This window comes from Balaenoptera physalus (assembly GCF_965194825.1).
Source record: "Balaenoptera physalus genome assembly, chromosome: 10".
In the NCBI taxonomy this organism is placed as follows: Eukaryota; Metazoa; Chordata; class Mammalia; order Artiodactyla; family Balaenopteridae; genus Balaenoptera; species Balaenoptera physalus.
Window position 1 is genome coordinate 89079225 of NC_138889.1, and position 26674 is coordinate 89105898.

The following is a 26674-nucleotide window of genomic DNA, read 5'->3' on the forward strand; positions in this document are numbered from 1 at the left end:
GCTCGCCACAACCAGAGAAAGCCCGCGCACAGCAACAAGGACCCAACTCAGCCAAAAATAAAAATAAAAAATAAATAAATTTATTTTTGAAAAAAGCCAATAAATGTCCTTTTGCTTTAATTGGTTTGAAACGTGTCTGCAACACGCAGAGTCCTGACGTAGAAATTTTAAATGGAAGTGCACTTATAAGTAGCAAATTTATGGCCTCTTAGCATCGGTTAAATTACTTAGAATGTGAGAATAATGCACTGGATTCCCAGAATTCCTTCCCATCTGCCTGCCCTGAAGAATGAGCACAGGACTGGCCGTTTCTGACCAAGTGGTAGCTGACTTGGAAATGCTGATGGCCTCACTTGGGTAATACCGTTCAGGTTAGCAGGTCTTGGGTAATGACAAAGCACTGGTCCCTCAGGAAACCTGACTTCTGGTCCCTGCTGTGTTGCTTTTGGCTCTGTGACCTCAGACAAACCCTTAGCCTTTTCTATAGGAGAATGAAGCCACCTGCCTCTAACACCAGGAGAACGGGAGCCAGTGCCACATGTTACTTAACAACATGGGCTTTGAGTCAGGAAAACTGGGGTTCAAATCCCTAGCCCATCCTCAACTAACTAGGTGATCTCAGGTAAGATGCTTCTTTTTCTGTAAAAGGGAAATAATCAGTATTATCACATAGGGTCATTCTAAGGATTAAATAAGATAAAGTTTGTGAAGTGTTTAGCAATGTACCTGCTATATAGTAAAGACTCAATAAATGTTAGCTATAATAGCGGTGAGACCAAATGAGAAAGAACGTGAAAGTACTTTGTAAAAACCATAAAAACCATATTAGGGATTATCATCATCACCTCTCCTCACTCCTAAACTGGTCGTGGGTTATAATGTCACAGTGTGGGATAAAGGCAATAAACTCAATGAACTCAACTCAACTGATAAATTATACGCGACCCAGCACAGAGGGGGAGAGAGAGAGTTGTGAGCGCGGCATGAGGCTGCAAACTCCATACCTATAACTGTCATTTTGTCAACAGTGTAGCACATTCCCCAAGAAACACATCAGGGCAGTTCATGGAAAATGCGATCAATAGCGACCTGTTAACTGTTCCTCTGGAGGCCTGGAACTGTGCCCAAGCTACGAACACTCTGGCCCATTCTGAACTTTTCCAGAGCCACATCTGCAAAAGTACAAGATCCCCTTCCTGATTTTTCAATTGCTTTGAACGACTTCACGGGCAGGATGAAAATGTGCTTCTTTATGAATGAGAAACTTCAGTTGCTGGAGTGGGCAGCACTGGTTGCCAAGAAGCCCAGCCGTGGGGAGTGCTGCCTTACGGCGGACCCCTCCTATTTTCCACTGGCACATCCCATAAAACGAGTGAGGGCTGGTTTTCCAGTGGGCCGCTCGCAGGAAAGAGACAGCCGTGGTAAACCCAAAAAGATATTCCTTCCAGGTGCTGGAGAAAAAGCCCCCCCAGACCAAAAGGACACTGGTTCTTTTTCAGTTTGGGAGCTTTAAAAAACACACAAAACAAGCCTAAGAAGTGTTCACCACGAACATACAGAAGGGTCACTTCAAAGAACCTAAGTATTGCTTAATGTGGAAAAAATTAAAGCTTGAAAATCAGGTCCATAAAATGTAAGGAGTCTTGGAAAAACAACCCCATTTGATTTTGCAGTACTCGTTCAGGAAAATAGATTGATTGTTCTCTGGCTCTCTTTTCTAACTGCAGCCTGTATACCCGCCGTGTGTATTTTGGACTCTTTCCCATCCTGCCATGATTTCCTGTCTAAGTCTGGGTCCCATGGTAACTGGAGAAATTTGGCGTGCTGGCCCCATTCGCAAGGACTGGCCACTTGAGGGATGCCAAGTGGGTATCTTCTTCCATAACAAACACATCTCTCTTCTGGTTCTGTGGCAGGGTTACTCTCTTACTCATAAAATCTTACTAATAAAGTCTTCAGTTTATAAATGGATCTCCCCACCCAGCCTCTCTCACCCACCTCACAGGAAAATGAAAATCTTTTGCAGAATCAGAAGACCCGTGGATTCAAAATTCCATTGAACAGGACAGAGTGACTACAAGGTTGCTGGGGGGGAAAAAAATCAACAGTCTTGCCACTAAGCAAAAGATTCAAACAGTTTAGTAAAAACAAAATCACATTTATCAGGTGGGCAGAAGTTATCCTTGAAAATGTATTTCCTGAGAGTCCCAAGGATACACTGATGTGGGTCACGAGTTTTAGATGTCTGAGGGCTGACTTCTATTTATCATTCAGATCTCAACCCAAATGACACCATCTCCAGCACTGCAGCAACCCTGTGCCCCCAGTCTGGTTTAGGGGCTGGGGTCTTCCAAGTACAGCACATAACAGACTGCGTTACAAATGCCTCTTTAATTTTTGCTCCCCAACTAGAAGCTGCTCCCTGAAGGGCAGGGATTGTAACTTTTCACCCGTCTTCTGACACAACGCTTGACGTGGCTTAGGTGTTCTGTAAATGTGTGTAGAGGGTCCTGTGGGCAGACTGACCTAGACAATGCCACAGATACAGGGAATTCACCTTTGTAACCTCTCTTTGCCTCTTGTGTTGTCACTGCCCCCCCACCGATGGCACAGTTTTACCCCTCCTCCTTCATAAAGACCTCCCCCCAGGAAATGACACGATAAAACCATTCAGGGTAAGATCAAATGGAATCATACATCATTAAAGTATGCCCCCCACCCCCCAGACCAGGACACCTGTGCTTCCCTCCATGCCCCCCACCCTTGACCTAAGGAATTAAATTTTAATTGTGGAATTTCAGGCAATCACAGGGGTAGATTGTTTTGGGTTTTTCTGTTTTTGTTTTTTTAAGGACGAGCTGGAAGAGGTGGCTCCCCCTCTTGCTCCTGAAACCTCACCGACGACCGACTCCTGGCACTTGGGCAAGCCCGCGTCCAGGGACCCAGGGAAGTCCGTCTAGCTCAGCCCTCACCAGCAGTGCCTCTGTTGATTTTGCTAATAGAGCAAAGAGACCCTCTTTGAAAGAGGCAGAAGCGGCAGAACTCCGCTTTCCTGCCCATTTCCTCTGCCTTATTAAGCGAGAAAAACTGGTTTCAGTACGAAACCCTGAAAGCCACAGAGGGCACGATCTCAGAAGTGTGTTCGGGGGGTCCCAGGGCGTGGATGGGTGCAGAGGGCACCAGAAGCATGGGAATTGCAGTGAGCACTGAGGGAAGGGCCTGCGTCCCCGAGTAAGGAACAGATGAACACTTAAGTCAAACACGCAATAACCAACAATCACCAGCTCCACCTGACTTTTTTTTTTTTTTTTAATATTTATTTGGCTGCGTTTGGTCTTAGTTGCAGCATGCGGAATCTTTAGTTGAGGCGTGAGAACTCTTAGTTGTGGCATGTGGGATCTAGTTCCCTGACCAGGGATTGAACCCCGGGCCCCCTGTGTTAGGAGTGCGGAGTCTTAGCCACTGAACCACTAGGGAAGTCCCTCCACCTAACTATTGACTGTTTTACAAATGTTCTACTATTGGCTTTACACGTGTTGCTTCATTTGATTCTCTCAATTCAAAGCTGTAACACAAGAACTACAATTTCACTTTTAAAAATAAAGAAACTGAGCTGGGGCTCAGAAAGGTTTGATAAGGTACCCACCCACCAGAAGTTCAAGAACAGGTAAAACTCATGGATGGTGACAAAAGTCAGAATAATGGTTACTTGGGGAAGGGAATGGAAACTGACAGGGAAGGGCCATGAGGCATCTCCTGGGGCGGGAGTGTTTTAAATCTTGGTCTTGACCTGGATGGGTCGGTCACACAGGTATATGCCTGGCGAAGATTTCACCAAGTTGTACACTTCAGATTCTGCCCTTCATGCACCTTAATTTAAAATTAGGAAAACAAATAATGCTTCTACCTCAAATCACACAGTGAGGATCCCAAAATTGAAACCAGGTCTCCTTACCTCCAAAACCTATGCTCTTATCTCCTCTACTTCCTCAAATTCAGAGGAGAGGGGTAAGACATGAGGATCATTTATGCCCAGAAGCCAGGGACCTACAAGCACACCTCTGGGGTGTCTCATGAGCCCCCCCATGCTTCCCCTTTCCCTTAAGGTAGGAGTATCAGGTAAAGAAAAGCCACAGGCAAAGGTCATGATGCTTGGTGGTGGCAGTGGAAGCAGAGAGGTCTCAGATCATACCAAGGCAAATACCATCAGGTCCAACCCAAACATCTCCTTCCCTCAGAAAGCAAAAATCCTGGCTAACGTGAGTGCTCAAGTGATTCCAGTGAAAGCCTCTATATCTAGCACAGCAAGGGCAGAAACAACCCTGTCTTTGTCCAGCTACTTTAGACACACATAGGAGCTCATGCCCAAGACCTGCATCAAACCTAAGAAATAAGGCAGCTTAAATATCCCCACTGTTCTGTGTTCTCATGTGGAAGCCGCTGTGGCTAGAGGTGGAAAAGCGTGGTTTTCAGGGTATTTTGACAGATGACAGGCAATCTCAGGAGGTATTAATGGTGGCCTATGGCCCCCTATTGAGAATCCACTAATTCTTTAGCCTCAGGTACACAAATTGAGTGTATCATAATCCTTGGTTCATGACCATTTTTAGTTAGGTATAATAATGTGAACTCACCTCCAAAACAAAAGCTAGAGCCTCGAAAACCATCTCCGCCCCGCACACCCCAGTTCATCCCTTTCCTTCTTCCGACACAACGCGACCATCATCCCATCACCCGTGTTTACCAACCTTCACTTTCTCCTTTACACAGTATTTACTGTGGCTGTGATGAAGTGTTTCAGTACATTTTAAAAATATAACTCTGTAAAAATTGTACCATGCTGTATCTAATCTTTTGAGACTGATTTTTATTTTCCCGTACTATATTGCTAAGGTTCATTCAGCTCCTATTTTTCCTCCTATTCATTCACTGCCAGCTGAAGTTTTGTTTACATTTTTGCATTTCACCTTTACAACAGCACAAGGCAGCTACTGTCATCCCTACTTTATACATTAAAAAAACAGAACAAACAGGGAGAGGGGCTTCACGTTAAAAAAAAAAAAAAATCAGCTTATCTGGGATTAAACCCAGGTTTGTCTCCAAAGCCCTTGATCTTTCCACTATAATACTCAAGACATGTTCACGTACGAGTGGGCTCCCCCATCACACTATGGGAAGGGTCACCAAAGACCTCCCACCCCAAATAGTGATCATCATCATTATAATGGCTAACATAGTGAACACTTATATGCCAGGCACTGTTTCAGGCATTTTAGAAGGTAAATTCCTTTAATCACTACAACTACCACATGAGATAGGCAGTATTATTTCCATTTTATAGACAAGTAAACTGAGGCACGGAGATGTGAAGCAATTTGTCAAGGGAGCAGTGGATCCAGGATTTGAATCCAGACAGTCCAGCTGCACATCCAAACCCTCAATCACAAAGCTGTATGCCTCTCAGTCTACAGAGGAGGACAACCATCTGAGTACAAGTGACTAGGATGGATGCTGGCTAAGAGGAGGCCTGTGCTGAGTTTGCATCTGGGTGGTGAGTATGGCACTCCCACAACCTGATCTATTTATTTATTGAGGAAGGCCCTGACCCGAGGCCTCTGTCCCAGAAGAGATGCATGCAAGAGCTGAGTAGAGAAGAAGGAAGCGAGTGAGAAGGAGGAACAGCAGAGGAAAATACAGCCATCCTCAACAAAGAGCAGCAAAACTGGCTGGCTGCTGGTCTCGGTCAGGGGCCTGGGCCTCGTGGGGAAATGACCAGGCTCTGAAAACCACGGCTGGAAATGCCAAAGGACAGTGTCTTAGAGAAAGGGCACAGAGGGCCCTTCTGGAAAAACTCTGACATTCTACTTACAAGATTCTTATTTGATGCACTCCCAATAACCTAAGGATTGTGATTAAAACTCTAGCCAGCTTCCAGAAATGCAAGTCATAGGCTTTGAAGTCTGATCACACTAACCTCAAATCCCAGTTCTGTCCCATGCTGTGTGTGACCTTGGACAAGTCATTTTAACTGTCTCCAGGCCTCAGTTTCCTTATCTGTAAAGTGGGAATAAATAATAGTACATACACCTCCTAGGCTGTTGTGGGGATGCCATAAGATAATCCATGCAAATCGCTTAGAATCTTGTCCTATCTCATAGTCTGCACTCAGTAAATATCAGCCTGTGTTCTCATCTCTACCACCTCACAGTTTGGTTGAGAGGATTAAACAAGATAGTATCCAGCAAAGGTTGGCTACCTTTATCTTTTCCAAGGCAACACTCATCCTCACCTCCTCCTGCTCAGTGACCCTAGGCAGTCCCACCGCTCATAGAGGAGACCTTCACAGACCAGCCTCACATGCCACCTCTAAGGGGACCTTTGCCCAGTGCACACCCTCAAAGGAGCCCCGAAGGCAAAACCCAAATCCAAGTGATAAAGGATGGGATTCACAAATGCGAATCACCTGAGGAGCATTTTAAAAACAGACATTCTGGCCCCCCTTTCAGAGGTGTTTACTTAATACATCCAAGGTGGATCCCAGAGTATGATTTTTTAAAGTGCTTCAGCAATGAGCCAGGCCTGGAAATGACTGATTTAAGGGGTTCCTGTATTTTAGGAAGGAGGGGGAGATGTGTGGACTCGTGCTACACGTACACACATGCACACCCCACACACACACTGGGTTCTTTAGAGGTTTGAGGGGCCCCAGTGCTAATGGAAGAGACCACAGCACAGTAACTAACAAGGCAACTATTTGCCAAGAGGAGTCCAAGTTACCCTTTAACCATGGGTGATCTGTCAGTGCCAGGGAAGCCACACAAAGGACAAGCGTTTGGTCAGCCTGGGAGGGCCCATGGTGGGGCCCACGCTACACAAATGTCAACACGATGATGTAATATCCTGGCCCTTGTCCTTCTTTTCTTGGAAGAGTCTCATTGAGGGTCATGCCTCCTTCAGTAGAACCATGAACAGAAGGAAAGCAGGGACGTCACCATTGCTCAGTAGCATTTGGATTCCCCAGATTTAAACCCATCTCTTCTAACAATTGTGATGAAAATTACTCAAAATTCCCTACACATGCTTCCAAGCCATTTGGATTTCATTACAAGCGGCAGATTTAGCACATTCTGGATGTGGGTAAATGAGTGGCAATTGCATAACTTACCTGGGCATTTCATACCACAAATTAATCCTATAGAAATAATCCGATTCTGTCTGATTATACTGTTTGACTGGTGGTGCTGGTTGCACAGCCCAAGCCAGCAGGAGGGAAGCAGGCTGGTGGTTACCAGGTGAGGTACTGAAATAACAACTGCACAGTCACGCTTTTCACCCCCACCACCATCAAGAGAGAAAGAAGGAAGGAAGGAAAGGAAAAAAGAAAAAAAGACCAAGTGGAGGCCCATGATATACAAATGTAACTTAGACATTCATTTAAAGAGTTAACATTCACTTAAAGACCACTTCTGACTAGACAGCTAACATTGTACATCCTCAAGTAGAAAATGCAAACAGCACCTAAAAGTGAAAGTGCACCAAATGCCATTGCCTGGAAGCAACTGGCATGCTCCTGGTGGTTGCCATGTGCCAGGCACTAGGCTAAGGGCTTTATTTTGCATTTAATCCTCACAACCACCATACGTGGTAAGCTCTAATATTGTCCCCATTTTACAGATGGGAAAATTGAGGCACAGAAAGGTTAATAACTAGCTGTATGATCTGGGCAAGTGAGTAGTGCAGTCAGGGTTTGAACCCAAGCCCCAGGTGTGAGCAAACATCCTCTCAGGCCCCTCTACCCATCACATCAGTGAGGCCTCTCCTGGTCCTACTCTTCGCAAGGGATAACTCCTTTTAAAGCCATCCTCTGCCAGGATTCCACTGAGAGTTCTCTTAGGCTCAGTCGTCACAGCAAAGGATGCAAAAGGACCACAGGGCATGTGAGGCACTAAAAACCTTAATCTCTTGGGTAAATTTCAAGTTCCAAGGAGCCACAGATTCTGGCAGGAGCTCTCTTGGTGGCAGCTCTCCAAGTGGACGTGACAGGCTGGCTTTAGGCAAAACACCTCTGAAAAGAGTTCCCCTCAAATGGTGGGAGGAATAGGCAGTTCCTGAATGAAAGTGAGCTCAGAAGAGCTTCTAGTTCAAACAAACATCCTCTGACTTTATGACAAGGGGTCATCCAACCAGCCCAGGAGGAAAGAAGAGACTTGGAGGAAAAAAGTAGAACTCAAGTTCAAGTCCTACTACCCTTAGTAGGAGCAATAGCAGAGACAGTAGCAATAGCTTTCCCCCAAGCCTGTTTCATTGCCTTGAAAATGGCAACAATATCTACCTCGGGAGAGGATTACTGCCTGGCTCAGATGAGAAAACCCATGAAAAACTCTGTAACACATGTAAGTTCTTACTATGTGTCAAGCATTCTGCTAAGTGTTTTATACATATTTTGTCATTTTGTTTAACCCTCACAAAATCCCTGTGAGAGATTTTAGACCACCATTTACTTTTAGATCACCATCTCACTGATAAGGGACAACTTCAGAGGCTGATTTGCTCCAGGCCATGCAGCTTGGAAATCATAAAACCTGACCTCATGTCAAGGGTCCAGAGGTTAGAGCCACACAAATCAATGGCCTTAATCTCCACATCCATGAATCTTCTTGTTTCTGCACAGAGGGCTTCAGAGAGGCTAGAGAATGGTTAAAATTTTGAGACCTCTGAAAACCCAGAAAGCTGGCCCCAAGTGACCAAGCGATGACTCACTCTAGTGGCCACGTGTCCCATGGAACTGTCTGCGATGATGGAGATGGTCCATAACTGCCTTGTCCAATCTGGTAGCCACCGGCCTCCCGTGATGAGTGAGCACTAGAAACGTCACGTGTGCAACCCAGGAACTGATGTTTTAACCTTACTGAATTTTTATTAAATTTCAATAGCCTCACAAGGCTAGTGTCTGCCGTGTTGAATAGAGCAGTTTCTCTCACTCACAGTATGTCAGGTGTCCTGGCTCCCACTCCAGGAAGGCTGTAAGAAAACGCATGCTTCCCAGGGCAGGCCTTAGTGTGAAGGAATAAAATAAATTCTTCCTGCCCCAGAGCAAACACCATCGCTATGATTTTGGAACCTCTGCAGCTGGAAGAGAGAAATGATAGATTCCAAAACAAATGGCCTCGCCTCATTTCTTTTTTTTTTCCTTTTAAAAGAAAAAAAATGAAATGCGTAGAAAGTCCTTGATTAAATTACTTAGGAAAGGCTGTCACTTTTTCAGGTGACAAATTCCTTCGGCTTATGAAGACACAAGGGCTAAAACATGGTGGAAAGAAAAAACCAGAAGGTAAACAAGAAGAAGCCCGGCATTCTCTAAGGTGTCATAAATCAGGAGGGGATAGACTCAAGAAGCTAACAGCTTCCAAACGCTCTTTCTCTGAAACTATTTTAAGCAACCCACACAATCTCTCAGAGGTTATTTCATTCACAGCAATAGAAGAGAAGCAACGTGCTTCGCAGAGTATAGCTTTAAACTTGCAAAGAAACAAATACCTACACCACAGCCCTCAGGCCTGTCAGGTCGGCCACCCCTCTGAGAAATGTTACTATTTTAAGGCACCTAAATGGCTCAGTTGTTCAGAAGCTGTGAGGGATGCTTTTCCTCTCACCCTCTTGGACCAACCCATTCATTTCTTTGCTCAGGAAATCACTGCATGTGTTTCATCCCCAACCAGGCGACTGCCGAGGACAGAAGTAGGGGAGGACAGAGGCAGCATGGCAAGTGAGGAATGGTACCCAACAGACCTTGGTTTGAATCCCGCGGTGTCATTTACCAGCTATGCTACCTTGACCTCTCTGAGCCTCAGTCTCTTCAGTTGTCAAATGAGATTAAGAAGAATACATACTTCATTGGGTAATTATAGAGATTACTCGATATTATACACATGAAGCACATAGCATAGGGCTGGAACTTTGTAAAGGCTCAACACATGGCAGGTATGTACTGGGGATCAGAGCTGGCTTCTCTGGGTAGGGAGGGAACAGGATGTGGTTGAGTGGAGAATCCAGAGTAAGGTTGCCTGGGTTTAATTATAATCTCCACCTCTCATTAGCTGTATGACCTGGAGCAAGTGACTGAACCTCTCTGAGCCTTGGTTTCCTCCTCTTTAAGATGGAATTAATATCCCTCATTTAGCAGCGGGATAAGTAACATTATTACATGGTGCCGCTGCCATTCTAGATCTAACTTTGCTCTTTTCATGCAAATCTAACAGTTCAAGCTTCTCTTGGTTGTTCTTTGGTAATCCCACCAGAGGAACAAGCATGGCTATGAAGTGAAGGAAAGTCGCCATCCTGGGTGGGGCAGACATGAATGCTCCAGAACAATGATTCTTTTACCATGAATAACAGCTAATGTCTCAGTGCTCACTGAGCACCAGACTCTCCCAAGAACTCTACCCACATGGTCTGCGCCCTACTCCAGATAATTTATATCAGAATTTCTGGAGGTGGGGCCTTAAGACACACACGCACTTTTTAAAATTTTTTTTAAGCTCTCCAGGTGATTCTAATGTGAATCCAGGGTTCAGAGCCCCTGAAACAACTCTAAGTTCGGAACCATGGTATACCCATTAAACAGAAGAGGAAAGCTGAGGTTCAGAGACCTCAGACAGGCAGGGGCGACTCTCAAATTCCATCTCTTAGCCACCTGTGCTACCTGAGGAGCAGAGGTCAAACTATTTCACAGGCACCTGGAGCCTTCCAATGCCTTTCTGAGACTCCTCCAGGCCCCTGTGCCCTCTCAAAGCACCCAAGACGGTTCTCTTTCTGGCTAAATTTCTGACCCAGACTTGACCTCCAGGAATCCAAAGCTGCCTGGAAATGGAGACTCGCTTTCTCAGACCTGAAGGACCCATGCACGAAGTCACAGCAATCCACAGAACAACTGGAACTAATTAAACAGACCCCACGCTAATGACGGGAAACTGTGGATTTGATGATCTTCATTAAAGGCTGCTGGTTGTCTGTGAAGAAGCTAGAAGGCAAAATTTAGGGGGGCTCTTAAGGCCATCAACCAAAGAATTACAAGACTGAAAATTAAATCTCCACTGCCTGAGGCCCTATCCAGCCCTGCTGCATGGCGCCTACCATTGGGAAAGGCAAAGGAGGGCAATGCTTCAATCCATCATGTGATTAAGGAGGGAGGCCTTTCCTCCCAGTTAAGGAGATCTGGAGGCCACCCTCCTGCTCAATCTCTCTCTATATAAAGTTTGAGACAAGCAACCAAAACCACACTCAGATCGCTGGCTCAGCCCTCCTTCTTCCATACATAGCTGTTCCCCTTTCAATCAATGGCCGCTCCCCCCTTTCAGTTGCTCAGATCATAAACCTGGGTGTCACATGGATTCCTCTCTCACCCCTCACATCTAAGCTGTTGGCAAGTCCCGTTGGCTTGAACTTCAAAATACATCCATAACTTCCTCAACTGACACCCAAGCCACCATCCTCTCTCACCCGGATTACTGCAAAAGCGTCCGGAGTAGTCGTGCTGCTTCCTTCCATGCTTGATGCTACTGTTCATTTCCAACACGGCAGAGAGGATGATCTTGTTAAAATGCAAATCCGATCACATCATTCCTGGGCCTAGGCCCCTCCAATGGCTCCCAGCAGACTCAGAATTGAAAGCCAAGGCGCCACACAGTGGCCTACAAGGCCCTACTTGACTAACCACCCCTCCCTTCCCTCTCCAATTGCATCTCCTACTACGCGCCCTGCTCCCCCTCACTTGCCCCGCCAGCCTCCTTGGACCCAATGTGCACTTGCTCCCTCTGTCCAGAGCTATCTTCTCCAGCCTGGCTGGCCTCACTGTGACTCCTCCAGCAGGTCTCACCCTTCCTCATGATCCACTGGGCCTACACCCTCCCCTCCTTTGTGTCTCTCATATTCATCTATTCTATCACCATGCACAGTAAGTCCTCAATAAATATATGCCGAATAAAAAAGCAGAGGCAGCCAAAACTTTTAGCCTCTCCCTGGATCCTAATCCCAGACCCTCCCACTGTAACCACCGTCTGTCTCCTCCAAGACCAACATGGTAGAAAACCCAGGATACTTTACAAGCATCCGCTGGACAGGTGGGGGTCCCTGTAATGCCTTTGCAGAGGCAGCTCTACCCCAGAGGCCCTCTCACCTGCTACTGAATTGGGTCTCAGCATCGTCCTGGCCTGCCCCGCTCCTCCTGGAAAGATTACATCCAGAAGAACAGCTGCAAACAACCGGCTTCCAAATGGTGTCCCCACATACAACGTGATTTACCCAGCTGCCGAGATGAGTTAAAGGAGCAGCACCAGGCCTCTGGTTTTCACAGAAGCCACTCTTTTTTGGCCACGTGTTCTGCCTTCTCCTGAACATTTTATAATCTTCAACTTGGGGACTTGTAGAGTGGAAGGGCTGATGGGGAAGAGGGACAAGCTGCCCCACTCACCCAGCTCTGGTGGGGACCGCCCCAAGCCCTGCTCAAACTCTGTGACTGCAGTAAATCGGGGTTCAGAGCCCGTACCCCTTGGGGTGCTGAGCTCCCCGTCTCAGGCTTGGAATTCCTGGCAGCCTGTCATTTTCACTTACTCTCACTTTCCCTGCCTTTGAAAAAACGGCCCTGCCAACTGCAACAAGAGCATTTAAAAATATCTTGCTGGATTATACTGCCCTTCCTTCTACATTCCTCACAATGTCTGTCTGTCCCACATAGTATAAAGAAGGGTGTAGCATATTTAATTTTTTTTTTTTTCTAGCTGCTCCCTGCTATAAATATCCGAGGTCAGATAGGCGGGCTGCAAACACCGGCTACATGAAGTCACCTCGGGGCCAATCTCACCACCAAGCAGGCCTGCCAGGACCTGGACACGGCTGCTGAGTGCTGGAGGGGTGGGTTGGCCAAGAGTAGACAGAACTCATCCTTCTGAGGCAAGTGGGGCAAGAAAAAACTCTAAGTAGAGTAATCATAGTTAATCCCAATATAAAAAGGACGGCATTTAGTCCCACTACCCGGACCATCCTCCAAGAGCGCGGCCAGCTCCATCCTGGGCTGCTTCTTTCCCAAGGATAATAATTACAGGGCTCGACCTTAGGAAAGTGATTTCACAGTGTCCACGTGGGGTCTGGAAACATTATCGGAGATAGAAGGGCCGTTGGAGAATCTAGTCCAACCTCTTCACACCACAGATAAAGTAACAAAGAGCCAAGAAGATGGAGTGATTCACTCCAGGTCATGGAGAGGCCAAGCTCCAACCCAGAATCTTCTGGATCCACATCCTTCACTCTCTGAACTGGACTGTCCCAGACACTTGTGCACGTATACCTGCTTGGTCCGTGAACCTCGGCTTGTGTTTATGAACAGCTCTCCTCACAGCAAATATTGCTTTCCATATCTTAAAAGGTACAGACTAAAAAAAAAAGTTTTAAAATTTTCAGCAAAACTTGGCCTCAATTTTAGGGATGATTTTCATGCACTGAAAGACCTGTTTCACCCTCTTTGTGGTCCACTTTAATCTCTCCCCACCCCTAACCTTTTATCTCTGGTACTTCCAAGTTCAGCTTTCCTGTGTGATTTTTCCATCACGGGCCTGACCACCCCCCTCCCAACCCCCCACCCAGTTCACTTTTAGAAAGCAAATGATGGGTCCCAAACCATTAACCATAAATAACTATATATGTACTTTTGTAAAATGTTCATGAGATTTCTCTTTTCCAAATGACAAATTCCTTTATAACACTGGGGTCAGGAAAAGGTCTAATACCTGAGTTATCGGCTAAGCCATTGATGACCTATCACATTTTATTACTGTCAGCGGAATTCAGCTGGACCCTAGGGAGTCCATTCCAGACGGCACTGAGCTATAAGGTGGTTCCACAATATCAAACATATAACATGATGATTGAAATCTTTATTATCAATGCTCTGGAAACAACTTCAGCAAGAATTAGAAGGTGACTAAACCTCTTTGAGAACTGAGCTGTTATTTTCCAAAATGATAAACTCTAAACTGGAAATTGAAGATATCAAGCCAGACTCACAACCAAAGTTCTGGGACTCTCTTACCCTGTTTTCTGTCCCTCTCTGCCTCTGTGTTTGAGAATCCTGCCTTGGCAAGAGTCAGTCCAACAGCCTCATTTAATGGGTGTGCCAGCCCCGACCTTCATTCCATACGGGGATTGCTTTGGCCTGAAATGCTATGTTCGGAGCCCTGCAAGAAACACCGAGTCAGAAGCCAAACTGCATGGCAGAAGCAAGGGTGATGGCAGTCTTGCTCTTCAGGCCCTCTCAGCCCAGGTTTGCTCGGGGAAAGTCTTCTTTCATTACTTGTACTGCTAGGACAGAGGCCAGGGGCATTTTTGAGGTCAACCTTTCAATCAACAAGAGGGGTAATGGGAGGTCTGGGGCTGTGGTTAAGATGCGCTGGGGAGCAGACACACTCCATTTCTGAATTATAAAAATGAGTTTTGGAAAACTCTCTTCCTGCACTCTGGCAGGCTGCTTAACATCTGGATAAAAGATGTGGGAAAGTTTTCCTCTTTACTGTGTTATCTGCCCTGCTCCTCCTCATCATGCATCTGAACCTTTCCAGCCAAACAGGGTCACTTGCCATTTTCCAACACACACACTCTGGCTTCCATGTCTTTGCTCACACCATTCCCTCTGCCTGCAAGCCTGCGTGCTCTCTGCACCACCTTCCCTTCCCTGCCCCAGCTCCACCTGCCCAAGTGCCCCTGGCTCACATGCCACACCCTCCACAAAGCAGCCCCAACTCCCTCCCTCACACCCAGCCAGGGCTCACCTCTCCCCTTTGAGCTCTCCAGTCACCAGAACTTCAAGGTGTCCATCTAAGGGGTGGACAGTATATCTACCTTTCAGAGGGGCTTGGGAGGATTAAATGAAATAGCTCATGAAAAGCATCCCAGTGGGCAGTGGGAAAGATGAGGCCTCAGCAACATCCCTCTCATTTGAATGCAGGGACCCCAAACTTCCTTGGAAGAATCCATGGAGACGCTCTGCTTTCCCTACTAGATTCTAAACTCCTTGACAGGCAAGATCAATTCCCATCCTCCTCCATGGCCTTGGATGTAGCTGGCGCTCGGCAAGTAGTCGATTAACTAGGCCGGCGTGGCATTCCTCAGGCTTACTCGGGCTGTGTTTCTGAAGCTTCTCTCCTCCCAATTCGGCAAGCTGCTCCAAGCCTACTGCCAAAGCTGCAAAACCATTTAGGCCTTTTTTAAAACAAGCAAGAAGATCACAAAGTATGTTTACATGACAGGCCAGCAAAACACAAAACACCTGCTGCCCTGTGGCTCAGGACTTGGCAGCTGCGATGGGCAGGGTCCCATAGCAGAATGACTTTGCAGGGCCTGGAGCAATGAGTTTGCACCATCACTGTCATCCTGGCAGGGTCAGCCTTGAGCTTGGAGGGAGGGTCAGATGTCACTGCCCAATGCTAGGCCGCTTCATCTTGAGGGCAATGGAGCCATAACTGAGCAAGGTGCAAAGGTGCTTTTTCCAGATTCTGTAACTTCCTCCTACCTATTAGTCACCAAGGAAAGCCTTGTGACTAACACTCATCGCTCTGGGATTTGGGTCACGATCCTCCCCTGCACTAGAAGTGCCCACTTCGGCAAAAGTGAACATGACTGGCTGCAAACCAACACAAGTTTGCAAAAACACAGCAGTGATTAGAATTAATATTTTATGTGCCAGGCACAGTGCAAAGTCCCTTACAGAGACTTTCAGTAAATCCCACAAACATCCTATGAGTTGGGTACTCTTTTCAGTTCTATTACAGAGCAGTGTTTCTCAACCAGGGGTGATTTTGCCCCTCAAGGACTCTGTCAATGTCTGGAGACATTTTTGATTGTCACCACTGGCAGCTGGAGGTGGGGGAGGGAGGGTGTTACTGGCATCTAGTGGGTGGAGGCTGGGATGCTGTTAAGCTTCCTACAGGGCATAGGACAGCCCTGCGACAAAAGTTATCCAGTCCAAAGTGCCACAGTGACAGGCTGAGAAATCCTGTTATAGAGGAAGAAACAAAGGCACAGCACTGACCTTGCCCAGAATCACACAACTCAAAAGGGAGGGCACCAGGAATGACATCGGGCAGCCCTACCCTGTGCTATGTTCTCAGCGCTCAACCCAGAGGCAGCTCTGACATCCTGGGAGCAATGAGTATGCCCGCAGGCACAACCACCCGTGTATAAGAGCCGGCCCCTCACTTTATAGTCGGAGACTTGAAGCAACTTGCTCCAGGCCTTTGTAAGAAGCAAGGCAACTTGGGGCCCAACTCAGACCTCAAAGCCAGAGCATCTCAGTGCTCGCTACGCGGATTCCTTCTCTCCCTGTGCTCCTGGCACTGAGATTTCAGCCGAAACCGTAGTGGACTCTGAGGAAATCAAAGGCCCCTTCATAAAGGCTTTTCCACCAACTCCAGAGCAAGTGAGTTGAGTGCCCTGAGGCCAGTGGCCTAAACACGGGCTCCCTTTGGGTTCTTTCCTCCTGCATGTCCTCCTTCTCCGGGCTGGCTCTCCCCGCCGTTAGAAGACAATCACAATGGAGGTGGCAGCTTTGCCATTCAGCTGAGCTTATTGATCGCCCAGCAGCTGACACTTGTAAGGCCCTCCCTGGGCGGCAGAGTTCCCCGCCCCTCAGGAGCAGCAATAAAGGCTCCTTAAAATCGATGGCACCTGCAGGACACACTCTGGGACCATCAGCAAGCAGCATTTAAACAGCCTATCACAGCATCCTTCGGAGGAAGATCCACACCTGGGCCTTGATGCCTGGTCTTCAGCTTGGTTGTGAAGATTCTCTGGCCTAATGGATGTAAAGAGCCCGGACGCAGCAGGCATTAACAAGCAAGATCTATAGCAGGTGCTGCTGTGAGTCTGACCCTTGCCTCCACTGGCAGGGGAAAAATACTGCCCTGGTCCTCATTACCTTTGTTTCCGTGATTCTTCACAGAAGGAGCACAGGCCTAGGGCTTGAGCGATATGGGGCTTGGTCCTGGCCCGGCCATTACCAAGCTGTGAATCCTGGGCTCCCAGACACCCTTCTGTGAAAGAGCATCCCATCGATGGATTTTTATGGGCACCGGGCGAGATCCTAGATAAAAAAGTTTAAGGACCTGCGCAAAGGTTAGGCCTATTATTACAGCTGTAGAAGTGTGGAAACAGAGGCCAAAGCATTCACCCACTGCCCTACTTGGGGAAGGACAGGTAGTGATGGGGAAATGGGATAAGCACCAACCTGAGGATTCGCAGCCCAGTGTCTCTGGCTTATTTTATTATTTTATCTTTATTGGAGTATAATTGCTCTACAATCTGGCTTATTTTAGAACCTTAGGTGTTGTCCGTGCGACCCAGGAATGTCTCGGTAGTTGATTGCCTTAGTGCCATCCTCAGATTGGTGGCAGATGGGGTGCAACACAGATGCACCCTCAAATTGCCCTCTAGGGCAGCTCTGCAGGCAAGGCGGCATTGGTATTGCTATTCTTAGGGGAACTGAGTGCCTCTGTCTTTCAACTCAGTCTTCCTGTGGATCTATCTGTTGCCCATCAGACTTCTGCTGTGAAACACCCACTATGGGCACTGCACACTGAAGGAAGCCCCCCCCCCAACCTGAAATCCCTCCCATTTATCTTTACTTAGCACAGGTGACCTTGGGAACCCTGCTCAAAATTAGGGGATCAAAAGTTTGAATGATGTCCCTGTGGTTTGGGTACACTCCAAAACGCTGCCTCTATTCATCAAGAACTTGAAATTCTCTGCCATGGTAGAAACAGGGGAAGGTTCTTCTGAGGGGGTTGAAGGATTTCAAATGAAGTATCTGGAATTGAACATTTTGTATTGTGGGATCAATCATTGGCCTAACTGCCATTCATGGAGCCTCTACTGTGTGCCAGACCCCATGTGAGGCACAGGGGAGAAAGTGATGCCTTTGAGTCTACAGTGTGATGGGAGAGACACAAACAGGAAACAGTTCAAGAATCTGCCCTGAGTGCTGTGGAAATTCACAGAGAGGTGGCCCTTCAGTCGGGCACAGAGGCAGGTAAAACCTCCTGGAGGAAACAGAACATCCCCGCCTGCCTTGTTCTTCTAACTACTTAAGGCTGGCTTGCATTTCTCAGGCATTCAAGGAAAAAAAAAAAGTTTGCATTTCCAAAGCTTGCTTTGTTTCAGTTTTACCAGCTCTCTGGGCTTCAATAAAACAGTCAGAGAGGAGGGAAGCTGCCATCTCAGCCCAGACTACCCAGGTGTGGAAACTGATTAAACAGCAACTAGCGGCTCAATTAACCCTTGCTCCTGGAGTTGATTATCTCAATGGAAATCCATCCTATAATCTCCCTGTTAAATGAATCCTACAACTAGAAGAGTTTTCAGCCCTGCTGTAGATGCAGCCCTTTCATTTCTCGGCTGCAAATGAGATTGTTGGGACTCTGCCTCAGCTGATAAATAACTGAATAATTCAGAAAGGTCCTCAGTCATTTTTTTTTTTTTGATGAGTGATCCTTAGACATCAGCAGTATTGATATATTACCTACTACTAATGAAATTTCAGAGAGGCCCCCTCTCTGAAATGGCTGTCATTTAAATTAGCCCCAGTCACACTATCCTATTACTCTGTTTTCTGTTGTTGTTAGTAACACTTACTGCTAAAAGTAAATCCCTATTTGTTCATTTTCTCCTTGTCTCCTCCATTAGTTTGTAAACTTCATGAGAGGAGGAACCTCCCCATCCCCCAACTTAATCCACAGCACTTTTAACTGTGGTGCAGGCAGGGTCAGTGCTCAATAAATATTTGTTGAATGAACTGCAACTATTTATTAAGCATTTACTATGTGCTACGATCCTTAAATCTAGGATATCACCTAATCCTCATCAACCTTAAGAATTAGGTGCTGTGATTAACCCCCATTTAACAGATAACAAAATTGAGGCTTAGAACGGTTAAGAAATATGCCCCAGGTCACTCATATAAACAGCAGAGGTGCGCTTCAAATCCTCACTGTGATTCCAAAGTTTTTGCTCCTTACCATTATGATAGAGCTGCCTTCATGTACATCCTGGTTACTGCTTTGGAGCAGGAATATTCTCACCAAAATCCTATCATTTAACCTAGAGTCTCCAAATGGAAGGGGATTTTCTCTAATGCCATGGACATTCATGAAAGCTTAGTAAGAAAAGTGACCAAGAAGAAACCCTGAAGTGATGGCTCAGCATCGAACTGATGTACAACGATGAGAGAGAGAGAGAGAGAGAGAGAGAGAAAGTAGATGAGAGAAGTTTCTATTTTCTACCAGATCCATGTTTATAAATATTGCCCTATTAAAGTGGTTTCTCTACTTCCCACAAGGAAGATATCATCACTTAATGACATTGCCCTGGGAACAGGGACATAGATACCAAATGAGCAAGTAATATATAACTCCTGCTGCTCTACGAAGCTGAGATCATGTTTTATAAACACCATAGAAATTTTATCATCCATCTTGGGCTGAGCGAAACCATATTTGCCCAGCACTCTGAGTAATGGATGGGATTAGATGGATTAGGGGTCTTAAATTCCTGGTTGGAAGACATTAAAAGTTTAAGAGCCCTATATAGCTGACTCAAATGCATGTGTCCATGCTGTATAATTAGCAGTCATAACAACAATAAATATATACTATAAAGGGAAGACCAGCAGGACAAGACTTCGAACCAGCACACTCCCTCCCGTGCGTAGCCATTTCCCACTTAGTCTTCAGCTGTATAGATGGTAACCTTGCTGGCCTCGGCTTATTTTAGTACAACAAAGGTTTAGGATCTCTCCATTTCTTTCCTAAGCAGTTTATGCTTCCCTGTGAAGTCAGCTTTGAGGCATAAGTAATTCATTGTGCCTCTACTAAACATTCATTTTCACTTTGTCTAAAGAGACAATAAATCAGCCTGGTTATTGTTTACTGGAGCCACCCTCAGGTTTTCATGTATAAAAAATGAGCATCCATGTAACTCAAGGGAAGCGAATGGCCACCTGTCTTGCAGGAGAGCTCCCTGGAGACCAAGGAATGTATGGAGCGACACGTTTGCTCGGAACATCCCGGAGATGTGTTGTCTGTCACATAGAGTCCTGCTGTCTTGCATGGCTTAAGAAGAATTGTTTGGGGTGGAGGATGGGAGGGAAGAGGTAAAATTGTAGGGTCAAAACCCCATCCGGTGAAGAAAATCCCAAGGAGTGATGACCCTAGATAAGCAACCTAGGGCCCTTTGGGATAGCCCTTTAGTGGAAGACACCTGTGTTCTAGCAATTTCTCACGACTCTGCATTTTCAGAGGACCCTGGAGAGGCAGCTGCTCTTAATAGCCTCAGTTTACAGTTAGAAAAACTGAGAAGTTCCTCCACCTGAGGGGCACCAGTTCTGCATGAAGGGCATGTTTTTGTTTTGGCTTTGTTTCTCTGCCACCCATTATCCTCCTTCATTCTAGTCTGGTTTATAGGGTTATAGGCCTTTGTTTTTTCCCTCAAGAGTCTTCACTTCTCTGAGTTCAGTCTGGGCCTCCCCTCAGCCAAAAGCTCAGAACGCTTCCCCCTGGGCTATGACAACCAGATGGAAATCCCCCTGCCCTCCACTTCCTCTCCTGGGGCTGTGTTCCCCATGCTGATGCCACAAACCTGGAGGGTAAACACAATTATCAGCTGTGACAATATCAGCTGAGATTCTGGACTGACCTCAACTCTGACCTAAGAGGAGGAAAATTAAAAGGCGAATGCTCTTCCTTCCATTCCAGGCCTCTCCTTTTGGCAGTGCCAGAATTAAAAACAAAACCCATGAAAGTCAAAGTCAGCCACACTAGTAAATGCAGACTGTCTTCAAAATGAGGCCTTAGGATGTCAAGTGCTCTCCTTGAAAATTGGACCAGTGAAAACAAAGCTGCTTCTTCTCCTCTAGTGGCTAAAAGCTTGAACTCTGGAGCCTGCCTGGGTTCAAATTCCACCCTGTCACTTAATATCTGTGTAATCTTGGGTTAATTATTTAACTGACGGGTACCTCGGTTTCCCCATCTGTATAATGGGGATAATACTATAGGTACCTACAGATTACTTAAGTTAACATATAAAGTGCTAAGAACAGTGACTGACACATTATTAAGTGCTAATTTAAAATTTTAGCTATTATGATTATGTTAAACCACATTTAAATATGACTCCCTTCATGGCATTCCAATACCCACATGGCCTCTTCCACTGACAACTTACTTGCCACTGAATGCTGCCCCCAAAATGGCCTTCCAATCAGATTGCAAGGATGTCTAGCCAAAGTACCATTCCAAATAACTGATGGTTTGCTGACTCCTGAAGTTGGAGTCTGGTAGGCAGTTTACTGTTGAATGTATGTCACACCGTAACCTTTCAAGGGAAAAGGTCAAGTGCTTCCCTACCACCTTCTGCACTGAAGCTATGTCATCCTTCAGAGAAATGCAACTACCTAATGGTTTCTTTCCCGGACTTGACACCATGCCACTGCCCATCCCCCCACTCCTCTTCCCAATAGCGTGGTTTACTGACTGGGTCTTGGTTTCTTTCAGGAAAGTCCATAAGATTGTGCATTTAATATAATACAACACAGGGTTTTAATCAATTGCTCACTTGGTTGGTGACAGCTTTGAAAGTCAGGCCCTGGGAGCTAGGATGTGGTTCCCTTTCTGGGAATGGGATTCAGGAGTCACCAGGTTCCATCGCTCTGGGCACATAGAGTTAAGAACCCACCAGTATCACTCCACCTTCCAGGAGAGGGCCTGAAAGGCATGCTTCAGTCCAGCAAAGCCCAAGGTGGCAGCACCAAGGTCCTAGGCTTCCTGCTCCCTTCCTCCCATCCCACTTACCCAAGGCTCAGGTCTTAAGAGTTTGGGCCCTCTGGCTACTGCTACTGGACTGGAGAGAACCAGGACAGAACCACAGTCGAACTGCCCAGCTGTGGGGAGAGACGCCAACTATAGATCCGTCAAGCAAGGCAGAGAGCGACGGGGCAGTAAGCTTCACGCCAAGAGAGGTTCAGGGATGGCTTGGTCAAGAGGTTCAATCAGTGAACAGCCCCCAGTAGCGACAACACGACGCAGAACAGAAAGTAGAAGATCAACCACGACTTTGCCCTCCAAAAGTCAGTCGCTGAAAGAACAATCTCGGGAAAGACCCTTTAATGAACTCCTCCACCCGTAGACCGAAAGCTTTCTCTCAGGTCTTGAATTTCCTTCGTCCTAGGAAATTCACCCCCTGGGTAACTCATGTCCGACTTCTCCCCCACCCCGTCCATGGGTCGGGGGCCCGCGTGCTTACCATTGGCGTTCTTGCCGCAGATGAGATGCTCATAGGGCTGCAGGACGCCCCAGAGCTCGGCATCATTGTTGATGACCATCTCCAGGGCCTCAACGGACACCTCCCCGCCTCCGGCCCCTCCACCGTCGGGGCTCTGGCTGGCCAGCACCCTGGCCCGGATCTCCTCCACCAGATTCTCCATGCAGGCGGTGAGCGAGATGGCCGCGTACTCGTGGATGCGCACGGAGATGCGGGTGTCCACCATCCAGCGGAAGAAGCGGCCAACCGAGAAGGTGAGGCCGCAGCGCGCCGACTTGCCCCGGCGCAGCCCGTCGCCCGCGCTCATGCTGTACAGGGACAGCGCCTTGACGGCGGCCAGCGCGCAGCTCTCGGCCAGCGCCCAGCTGTGCACCAGGCGCACGGCGCTCTGCACCTCGAAGCGGGTGCACTTGGCGTGCAGCACGCTCAGGCGCTGCGCCTCGCGGGCCACACGGATGAGCGCCCGGCGGAGCAGCCCCGCCAGGCGCCTAACCGCCTCGGCGGAGAACAGGGGCTGCCGCCGGCCGCCGGCACCTTTGCGAAGCACCCGGGCCACGTCTCCCTCGGTCCAGGGGAACTCCTCCAGCTCGGGGAGGCGCGGGCAGCGCGAGAAGAGGTCGGCCACTTCGGGGTCCTCGGGCAGCACCGTGTTCACCGTGTCCCAGCTGTTGTGGCGGCTGTTTATGGAGCCGGAGTAGCACCACCAGGCCGCCCCGCGGTGCTGCTGCGCCGAAGAGTTGAGCGCCTGCGAGTTGGACTTGGAGGACGAGAGGCTGAGCGAGCGGCACGAGTCCCCGGCCCCATACCCGGAGTCCAAGGTCAAGTCCTCCAGCGTCTTCAAGGTGCAGCTGTACGTCCCGGCCATGGGGAGCCTGCCGGGGGCGGCCTCGCCGAGCGAGGGGTGCTCACAACTCCATGCGTCCTTCCCCAAGTGGGCAGAAACAAGCTCTAGGCTCTCCGGGGCGCCCTCTTTCCTCTCGGCGCCGCGGGGCTCGGCGGCCGCATCGCCCGCCCGCCCACCCGGCGGCCGCGGGAAGGTGGGCGAGATTCGCGGCGGCCGGAGCCCCACGCTCCCGGCGTCTGGACTCGAAGCCGTCACTGGAACGGCCCCCCGCCGCTCCTCCTCGGCACTCCCCCTGGCCCACTTCAACTTCTCTCAAGCAAAGCGTCTATCTTCCGCGGAGAAGGAATCCCGAGAGAACAGGGCGGTGGCAGCAGAAGGAGGCGGCTCCGAGAGCTGTACGAGTACAGGACCAACCGGCTAGGAAGCGCTCGACAAACTTCTGCGCGGCGCCGGCCGCCCGCACGGGCTAGGTACTCGGCCGCCACCGGCATGCAAATAACGCGGGGCAGCCCACCAATCATCGGCCGCGACGGGCAGGGGCTGCACCAATGATCTCCCACAGAGGCGGTCACTATGCAGATTTCATTCCGCCGCGGGTAAAACCCTTCGGCGGCGGAGGCGGGGCTGGAGGCCGAGGGTCTGGTAGAGCTGACGGGAGGATGGTGGAGGAGGGGGAAGAGAAGGCGAGTGAGTGAGCTGGGAGGTGGGGAGCAGAGACTGGGAAAGGAGGGATCGAAACGTTAGGCTCGGGAGCTGACGAATTAAAGAAAAATGTGAAGGAAAAGCCACTGTGCGCTGCCCCTTTCCCGTCGTCCAGGCTTTGGGCGTTCGCAGCTCCCTTTCAAGCCCTGTGCTGCCGAACACAGACGCCAGCGAGTTAGTGTGGGTAGGGAGCGAGGAAGGTGGGGCTAGGGGAGGGCCCAGCGGCATGGGGGAGGGGACCCAAGCCAGTCGCTCCACTTCTCTCCTAAGACTTTCTGCCAAGGCCCTCCCTTCTTCCAGACGAAACTCCAGTGAAGTTGGGGAGGGAGGAGGGACGCCCCTGTTTGCTTCTCTTCCCAAATCCCTCTGGTTTTCTTTACGGTGCTCTCTAAGCTCCAATCAGACCAACCTCTCCCTAATCTGGCATCTGATAAATGGACGGGCTCCAGGAGGCCTGCGATTCCGCCCCCCTCCCCCCGCCACTTGCAATATTACACATGCAGTAGTCTGAGTATTACTCGGGGAGAGGGCTCTAACTGATCAGATTCTCAAGTGTCTGTGTCTTCGCTGTAACAACTGTACAATACCGCTTGCTGTGTTGGATCCTTCCTGTCCGAGGAGCCAGTGTCCGATTGTGTGTATGTGTGCGGGGGGTGGGGGGTTGTTACACACGTGTGTAATGGGTGTGCGAAGGTGAGAAACGTCCCTCCCTAGCACTGGCCTGCGCTCGGAACACCTGGCTGAATGCACCTCTTCCTAACGGTGTGCCCTTGGGCGAGTTATCTGCCCCCCTCAGGACTCGCTTTCCTTGCCGGGTAAAATGAGAGCTGACCTCCAAGCAGCACCCTTGTAAACCTGTCTCAGGCGCGTGTTCAGCGGCGGTCAAAGTTCGATTGGTTCCAGCAGATCCATGCGCGGTCCCACGCCGTCCCGCTGCTGTCCTGTAACTATTCACACACACGTGCACGAATGTGCATATGCCTCCTCCAGTGGAACCGCAAAATCAAGGAGGAGACTGTGAACGCGTTTCCCCCAAGTCAGCCTCCTCCCGCGCTCTTGAATAGCTCCTTTGTGCTGTATCTCACACGGTGCTGACCTTGGGCCGTGAGTTGGATACGAACTAGAAATGTCTGGTTTGTCTCTTTCCTTCTTAAATTAATGGCCTTTTCCCTGTGAAACTCCTTTTTCTTTGGCAGTTTGGCTTAATTTTGTCTTCCTGCGCATCTTTATTTATGCAATACCGCCGCCTCATGGTTAGGGCTGGGAACGGTGTCAAGGATGGAAGTACTCATATGAACAAGTCCGCAGGGACCAAATCAAGAGAGGACACAAGGTGTGACTACATCTTATAGAACAAGAGATGAGAAGTCGAAGTAGGTAAGGAGGTTCCACTTGTCAAAAATGCGAAAATCGGATGTAATTTAATATTTATTAGGGGAAATATAATACTAAGGCAAATGTCGCCCTCTAATGGATGTTTACAGGAAAAAAATTCGGGAAAGTTTTTTTGTTTGGGTTTTTTTCTTTTCTTTTCTTTTCTTTTCTTTTCTTTTTTCTTTTCATTTTGTTGTGTGCATCCTTAAAAAGTAACGAAAATGACAGCTGGAAATTTAGGACGGGACTTACTGAATGGAAAGGTTATCTAGGAAACTATCTGGAATATTTCTTGGGGGAAAAGAGCAGATGGGATTTATCTTAATATATTCAAGTTACTTGATGACTTGAAGTGTAAAAATAATCAAACATGCCTACAGCCAAATTTCAGAATGCTGTGAATGTTAAATTGCACCACAAGGATTTGTTCAGCAAAATTCAGCGGCTGGAAACGCTACTGGACAAACAACTGAGTTCCGTTAGTAAATTACAAGGAAAGAAAGAGATGGAGAGGAAACCTATACACTGAAAAAGACTTAGAAGACATATCAGCCAATCACAATGTGTGGAATTTATTTGGAATTTGTAGGGTTTTTTTTTTTTTTAAGTTATACAATTTTATTTATTTATTTATTTATTTATTTATTTATTTATTTATTTATGGCTGTGTTGGGTCTTTGTTTCTGTGCGAGGGCTTTCTCTAGTTGCGGCAAGTGGAGGCCACTCTTCATCGCGGTGCGCGGGCCTTTCATTATTGCGGCCTCTCTTATTGCGGAGCACAGGCTCCAGACGAGCAGGCTCAGTAATTGTGGCTCACGGGCCTAGTTGCTCCGCGGCATGTGGGATCTTCCCAGACCAGGGCTGGAACCCGTGTCCCCTGCATTGGCAGGCAGATTCTCAACCACTGCGCCACCAAGGGAAGCCCCGGGTTTTTTTTTTAATCAATAAATATTTGACCTTATGAAACTATTGGAATATTTGCTATTATGAAATCATTGTTAGTTTTTTGATGTGGTAATGGTAGTGTGGTTATGTTTATTAAATGTTCTTATCTTTTAGAGACATACTGAAATGTGTCTTTTAATTTTCACCATTAAAACAAAGAAAGAAAAATCTTTATGGAAACATCTGGTAAAGGGGCTAGAAAGTTATGAAAGACAATTAAGACTGTAGATCTCTTGCGTTTGATATATTCCCCAAAGAGTTCTATAGTCTGCTTGAGGACTGGAGGTACAAATAAACCCAGAGTGTGCTTGTGTTTGTGTTTTGTGTGATGGGGGAGAAAGAAAGAGAGGAAGAGAGATAGTGATAGAGGACAAGATACACTGAACCGTTTTAAACACGAGCCAACTGATTTCAGTTAATCTTTTGGGAAGTTGGCAAGCCGGATGAAGTACA

The 26674-nt window shown here is 47.8% G+C and overlaps 1 protein-coding gene and 1 long non-coding RNA gene across 3 annotated transcripts in view; one reads left to right on the forward strand and one right to left on the reverse strand.

The window, feature by feature from the left end:
- The window catches only part of ABTB2 (ankyrin repeat and BTB domain containing 2), a 181768-nt gene extending 158109 nt beyond the window's left edge, over positions 1–23659 (reverse strand). The window contains exon 1 of one of the 2 annotated variants that reach the window (XM_082410423.1): positions 22339–23659. In XM_082410423.1, coding sequence (XP_082266549.1) covers positions 22339–23221 — 883 coding nt within the window. In that variant the 5' untranslated portion in view covers positions 23222–23659. The remainder of the gene's footprint in view (positions 1–22338) is intronic. The other variant, XM_082410424.1, reaches the window with a different exon arrangement.
- A 163-nt stretch (positions 23660–23822) lies between these two features.
- Positions 23823–25871, forward strand: LOC309636900. The gene is made up of 3 exons (XR_014250297.1): positions 23823–23887; positions 25099–25279; positions 25657–25871. It is a non-coding gene; the product is annotated as an uncharacterized lncRNA (long non-coding RNA).
- The last annotated feature ends 803 nt before the right edge of the window (positions 25872–26674 follow it).